The 7092-nt window shown below is 42.7% G+C and overlaps 1 protein-coding gene across 1 annotated transcript in view; it reads right to left on the bottom strand.

Moving 5' to 3' along the window:
* Positions 1 to 3282, bottom strand: part of LOC123054137 (hydroxyproline O-arabinosyltransferase NOD3) — a 6544-nt gene extending 3262 nt beyond the window's left edge. The window contains exons 1-7 of the mRNA XM_044477836.1: positions 2443 to 3282; positions 2302 to 2369; positions 2019 to 2220; positions 1512 to 1609; positions 1360 to 1429; positions 1198 to 1269; positions 887 to 1000 (exon numbers count right to left, since the gene is read on the bottom strand). Coding sequence (XP_044333771.1) covers positions 887 to 1000; positions 1198 to 1269; positions 1360 to 1429; positions 1512 to 1609; positions 2019 to 2220; positions 2302 to 2369; positions 2443 to 2847 — 1029 coding nt within the window. The 5' untranslated portion in view covers positions 2848 to 3282. The remainder of the gene's footprint in view (positions 1 to 886; positions 1001 to 1197; positions 1270 to 1359; positions 1430 to 1511; positions 1610 to 2018; positions 2221 to 2301; positions 2370 to 2442) is intronic.
* Positions 3283 to 7092: the final 3810 nt, after the last annotated feature.

Below are 7092 nucleotides of genomic sequence, written 5' to 3'. Positions count from 1 at the left end.
GCTCTCTGCCGATCTGATGCTCTGGAAACACGCGAGTACCTCTTCTGGCTCTGTAGCTTCAGCTCTAACTGTTGGCATACTCTTGATATTCACTTTGATCTTCCCTGCCATCCATGTAGGAAATGGTCTCCCAGGTGAAGTACAAGATCAACAAGCCTTTCTTCTTTGAAGTCCTGGCAGTTGTGGCATAGAATATTTGGAAGCAAAGAGCCGCAAGAAGTCTTTGACAACATTACTCATAGTAGGGGCTCTTGGTTGTTTAATTTCAAGAGGGATCGTTGCCATCTTTCTCACAGAACGAAGGAGGAGCTTGCCACCTCTCTCAGGTCTTCGCTGGGCCATCTAAAGGCTAATTCTGTGCCAAGCCTGTCTATGTGTGTTCTTCTGAATAGCCCCCTCCCCTCACCCCCTTCCAGCCTTGTACATATCCTCTCTTGTATATATTATTCTTATTAGCTTTACTGTCGGGGCCTCCCCTACAATTTCCCCTTTTTTAAAGGTATACTACAGTAATCGCCTCGCCATGACTCACTATCACCAGCCCCACACCCATTACAAAATATATACAATCAGTTATATACAAGGATCAAGATCACGCGAGCAAACATCAATATTCGCAGCAGGAAGAGTCAATAAGATTCCTTCTTATTCGGTTGTTTTTGCTATGTCTATTAACATAGAACCCACTTACCCACGACAAGTTCAATTTACAGGAGATAAAGAAGTAGGCTAAACATGGATACACTATTGTGAATGCCAGAAAGATAAGATTTTACACTTTGACGCAAGGCAATTCAGAAATTTCAGAAACGTGAAGTCACCAGTTTTAGAAGGAAATGGCATTTCGTTGTACTGAAAAAAAAAATGCAAAACAGTATGTGCATACCACACTTTCAGGAACTCCTGGAGGGGGTAATGAAAGATTTCTCGGTGGTGGTGAGCGAAGATAAGATCTCTTATCAAAACGCCATTCCCCGATCTTACCATAAGTCAGCTCACCCTACATTTTTACAAGATAATCATAAACAAGCTATCATGAGAAGCTTATAAAGTTACAATTTTGTTGCAGTAATAGAGAAATACTACCTCTGAACTGCAAAAACGTCTTTTATTTAGTTATGAAAGTAGTAGATTTTACAGAACAATGGCAGGCATCTTCAAGATGTTGACAGATGTTTAAGGTTAAACAGCAGTCACCTTTAATGAATAGTCACATCCGTAAGTATAATGGATGATGAATGTGTTGTCTGATTTCGCGTCCCATGGAGGCTGCAATGAGAATTAATCACATATTTGATGATATGAGCTGCCACAAACAAACAACGGAATAATCTATCAAGTGGCAGAATTACTATGCACCTGAATCATGAAATCTTTTTGGAGGCTGTGGTGCACACCATGCAATGCACTTGCAACAGCATATGCATACCTATAAATATGATAGAAAGGAGCTCCAAATAAGTCTCGCGCATGTTAAGTCAATAGGTAAAAGTATATAGAACTGTACTGACATTTCCAAGACCCATCCAAAAGCTTTGTCTGTCTCCACATCCTCTTTCATTTTTAGCGAAACATTCATCCAGGTTGGAGCAATCTTCTCAAGCTGGGCCTTAGATATTTTGAGGACATCCAAAATAGGATAAAATTGTCATGACAGGTGAGTGTACTGAAATAGTACTTACTAAAAGCCCTGTTCAAGAATTCATCCGATTAACTAGTTAACTTGCCGATTAATCCCTACTCATAGGGTCCGCGAGTAGCCGATTACCCGATAAATCGTCCGATTAATTGATTAAATGGCCGATTAACTTGCCGATTAGCCTATTAATCCCCTATCACCAGCCGACCGAGCAGATACCAGTTAACGATTTCCTCAACAATGACTAAAAGAACAAAGTTTTGGCACATTATGCCATCTTGGCATCTAGTATAGCTGAACCAGTCATGGTAACAGAAGTATAAAGCTTAGCACAGCTAAGTATTCTACTACTAATCTTCTCACAAGAGAAGAGATGTACCTTCTGGATAATCACAGGGGAGTTGCCAATAGGATCAATATTTGAGACAGGACCTTTTTCTTCTGGAAAAAACTTCCTTAGTATCTTCTCATTGTCAGTTGGTTTGATGTAGAAAAAGGGAAATGCGGCAGGTTCTTCACCGTGAGCTAAGTTTGGCAAAGGCTTCACAAAGATATGATCTGGCTCAGCCATAAGTATATAACTGCAAATCGTTTTATTAGGAAACCAATGAACCTAAATGATCCAGTAAAGACAAACAAAGAACAAAAGGAAATATGCTTACTCCTCCTTGATGTTCGCCTTCTGCAACCATTGGACAAATGCCCAGGGTCTATTGAGGACAATGTAACCCTGAACAAAACATCATATTAGCAAAAGCTTCAACTCCACAAATGGTAACAAAATGGAATATCCAAAACCTCACCCTGTCAGCGCCTTCAGGGAGGGGGTCAACAACTAAGGTGGGTATCTCATCCATCAAACCGTCCGGCTTTCCAGAGTGAAGGATCCGCGTGAAGCCGCCCATATCCGAGCCAGGCCTGACTCTCATCTGCTTGTACCAGTAGTACATTATCCGCGACTGCCACTGGCTGTACAGCGCATCCGTCGCCGTAAGGGCGACGTGGAACCTCTTCGACGGGTCCGAACCAGACCCGAAGGCGACGGCACCGCCCTGATCGCCGCCGCCGAGCAATTTGCGTGGCCCGTCTCCGCTTCGGCTGTGGCCCACCATTGTCAGGAAGTTGTAGGTCGCGAAGAAGCAGCCGACCGAGATGAGGATGAGCAAGAAGGGAGAGGCCTTGCCGGCATTCTTCCTCCCGACGATCATCGTCGACGCTCCGATCCAACAAGGGGACAAGGGGGCGGGTTGCGCCTCGGGTCCCGTGGGATCACAGCAAAAGGTGAGCTCACCCAGTAAAGGGAGAGTCGGAGGCCAGGTGGTTCGGCGGCGCCGCCGACGATTGAGGGTTTAGGGGCTCCCGATTCGGCTCGTTCGTGCCGGGGAATCGGATTCGGTGGATCTGAGATCGCGGTCAACCCCCGACACCGCAGAGAGCGCCGGGAGTAGCAGGAGGTGACTACTCACTTCTACTCACGACGAAGGGGGGGAGTGACTCTTCGCCGGCCGCCTCCGCCCAGGATGGTTTCGGCGGCGGCCGCGAAGAGCGCCGACCTCTCTCCGGTAAGGACAAAGGAGTGGTGGTGTAGGCGTAGGGGAAGGAAGAAACGAGAGAAGCTCGTTACGGCGATGTGGTAGTAATAAACGCTGTAACGGGTAAGAGCGCATGTGTAACTAACAGTTATTGTTTTTTTCCTTTAAAATCAGGTGGATAAAATGTTCCATGGTACTTGGACAGCTTGTTTTTTTTTCTTTAAAAAGTTTTTTTACATAATAATAAACTAGAAAAAGTTCGTGTGTTGCAGCAGGTGAAACAAACTCTCGCACACCTCTAACAACCCATCCGTATTGCCACTTCTCTTCACTTCATGAGTCATCCCATGTGAACTTGTAATGATGGTCAACACCAAATTTGGCCGCATCATTGTCATAGGCGCGGGAGGAGCGGCCACCGGTGGAGGCTCAGCGAGGTGGATGAGCAGAGGCGTGAGGCGGCATATGTGAGGTTTTGGGGAGGAGTGTTTCTTATAAGTTTGGCACATATGTCACAAATGTTTTTTAGCCCAAAATAGCACACATATTACTAATCTTGACGAATTTAGAACCGGTGCTTTTGGCAGCTTAAAAAATAAGTTGCTCCTTCTTTAGGTTTTTTTATAAGCCGCCCCTCTTATTCATTGGATCTTTTAAATTAGTTATAGGATAACTAATTTAAAAGTTTCAACATAATTAGAGGGCGGCTTATTTTTTAAACTAAAGAACTAGCCTTATCCAAATTTAGTCTAGAAGAATTTTGTTTTTATTAGCCCACTAACACCGCATGTCATCAAAAAAAATTGTTAGCCTAGATGATTGATTTAATCCAACTTTTATTCAGAAGAGTTCTGTTTTTGTTAGCTCATCACATCGTGTGTCTTTGTTCCTTATAGCATCTACGGCCGGGCGCCCAAACCTACCTCATACATCTGGGCAGATCACCCGGTCACTGGCTGGTCATGGAATTTTGACCGAGACGGGCGCCTCAAACGCCCGGACTGATCGGCACCCCTTGAAAGCACACTTGCTCCCTTGGTGGTTTTGATAATTAATGTCATACATATTGTTGGACTAACACTTTTATCTAGTACATTTCAAATAAGTTCAATAGTGGCATGGCAAGGACATGAAGATGTGGACCCCTTCAAAATCATAAGGACAAGAATTGGCATAGCTACAAGACTCTACCTTTTCGTTAAGTGGTCCAAGATCACATTGAGTCCATAGAAAAAGTCAATACTATTAAAAGGGATGAGGTTTTGATCATGACTCAATTGCTAAAATGCTTAGTGATATTACTCCACGAATCCTCAAACACTTCTCCACATTTCATTTATCCAAACCCCTAAATGTCCATCTCGGTCCCACCGATATCTTCCCGTCCGTACCCACCGAGATGAGCCCATACACTGCTACATGTCAAATCCTAACTTTTCGGTACAACCGATATGAGTCTCGGTCTCACCGAGATGGCGTAACCAAGTTTCTATGATGAAGTTGCTTCATTTCGGAATTACCGAGATGAAACAATCGAAACTACTGAAACGAGGTCTTGCCCTAGCCATTGCACTTCGGTCACAACGAGGTGTACTGTTCATTCTCATCAAAACCTCCAACATTTGAATCTTTTGCACTAGTCGGTCTCACCGAGAATTCTATCCGGTGTCACCGAGTTGGGTTAAAGACTTGTAATGGTTGGATCTTGGGTGTGGGCTATATATACCCCTCCACACCCACTTATTCTCTAAGAGAGCCATCAGAATGAACCACAAATCTTACTACTCATTTTCTGAGAGAGAACCACCTACTCATGTGTTGAGATCAAGAGATTCCATTCCTACCATTTCAACCTTGATTTCTAGCCTTCCCCAAGTTGCTTTACATTCAATCCCCTTTCCACCAAAGCCAAATCTATGAGAGAGTGATCGAGTGTTGGGGAGTTTATCATTTGAAGCACAAGAGCAAGGAGTTCATCATCAACAACACTGTCTATTATCTTTTGGAGAGTGGTGTCTCCTAAATTGGTTAGGTGTCACTTGGGATCCTCCAAGATTGTGGAGTTGAATCAAGAAGTTCGTAAGGGCAAGTAGATCGCCTATTTCATGAAGATCTACTCGAGTGAGACTAGTCCTTTGTAGACGTAAGCTATGATGGTATAGGCAAGGTTGCTTCTTCGTGGACCCTTCGTTGGTGGAGCCCTCCGTGGACTCGCGCAACCGTTACCCTCTGTGGGTTGAAGTCTCCATCAACATGAGTGTATGATACTACCACCTATCGGAACCACGCCAAAAATCACCATGTCTTCATTGCGTTTGAATTTCCATATCTACCCCTTACTTTCACACTATTGCATGCTTTACTATTTTCGCTGCCCTATGTTTAGAAATGCATGTGTAGGAAGTCTTGGTGATATCTTAACTAGTGCTAAAACCTGCCTAAATTACAAGAAAACAAAAAACCGCACCTTGGTTGGTTAAGAGTCCATTCACCCCCCACCCCCTCTAAACCTATCTTCTCTGATCCTACACTCCTCAAATCAAGCCCAAATATGGGGCGGATATGGAGGCCCTTGAGTATTCTACTTATGATTTGAAAGGGATAAGTCCTTCTATATGCACACATCGGATATATACGGAAGAAGGGGCTACACCGGTGCACGAATATCAAAGGAAGCTAAATCCTAAAGCAAAAGAAGTCTAAGAAAAGGACTAATTTGTTTACTTGATGCGGGAATCATATTGACTATTTTTGTAAGTAAGTGGATAAGCCGAGTTCATTGTATTCATAAGAAAGGAAAGGTTTACTATGGTACCTGATAAAAACAATGAACTAATCCCCACCAGAACAATAGTTGGGTAAAGAATGTGCATTGATTTCAGGAGATTAAATAAGAATACGCGAAAGGACCATTATCCATTGCCCTTCATTGATCAAATGCTTGAAAGATTGGCAAATCACACTCATTTCTGTTACCCTGATGGATACTCTGGATTTTCAAAAATAGTCGTGCGTCCCAATGATCAAGAGAAACTACATTCGCTTTCCCTTTCGGTATGTTTTCTTACCACCGCATGCCATTTGGAGTTTGCAATGCTACTGCTACTTTCCAAACATGCATGAATGCTATACTTGCTGATTTTGTGGAGGAAATTGTGGAAGTTTTCATGGACGATTTTTTTGTCTACAAAACTTCTTTTGATGATTGCCTTTACGGTCTTAACAAAGTTTTACCGTGGTGTGAGTACACTAACCTTGTTTTAAGTTAGGAGAAGTGTCACTTCATGGTAAATGAAGAAATTGTGTTGGGTCGCAAAATACCCAGAAAAGGTATTGAGGTGGATAGAGCAAAAAAAATGCAATAGAAAAGTTCTCGTATCCATGAGACATAAATGGGGTGCAAGGTTTTCTTGGGCATGTGAGTTTCTATAGACGTTTCATTAAAAATTCTCTAGTATTTCAAAATATTTGACTTATATTTTGCAGAAGAGTGTTCTCTTTGAATTCAATGAGGAGTGAAAGATAGCCTTCAAAAAGCTAAAACAATGGTTGCTCATGGCACCTGTCATTACACCTCCCAATTGAGATCAACCCTTTGAGGTAGTATGTGAAACTGACACAACGCTGTAAGTGTTGTGTTGGGACACCATAGAAGTAATAAGTTCATTATCATTTAGTATTCTAGCCACACTCTAAATGATGCACAAAGGATTTATGCTAAAAATGATAGAGAACTACATCTAGTGTATTTGCTTGTGAAAAGTTTAGGCCTTATACTATAGAGACAAAAGTCATTATCTACACAGACTGACAAACAATGAAGGGAGTTTTGGCAAAGAAAGACACGACATCTCGATGGATTTTGTGGGCTCTTCTCCTACCATAGTTTGTCATTGAAATATCATACTGAAGTGAAATAGA

The sequence above is a fragment of the Triticum aestivum genome, chromosome 1A, assembly GCF_018294505.1.
Source record: "Triticum aestivum cultivar Chinese Spring chromosome 1A, IWGSC CS RefSeq v2.1, whole genome shotgun sequence".
Classification (NCBI taxonomy): Eukaryota; Viridiplantae; Streptophyta; class Magnoliopsida; order Poales; family Poaceae; genus Triticum; species Triticum aestivum.
Note: the sequence above shows the minus strand (reverse complement) of the source record. Positions and strands in the feature narration are given on the sequence as shown.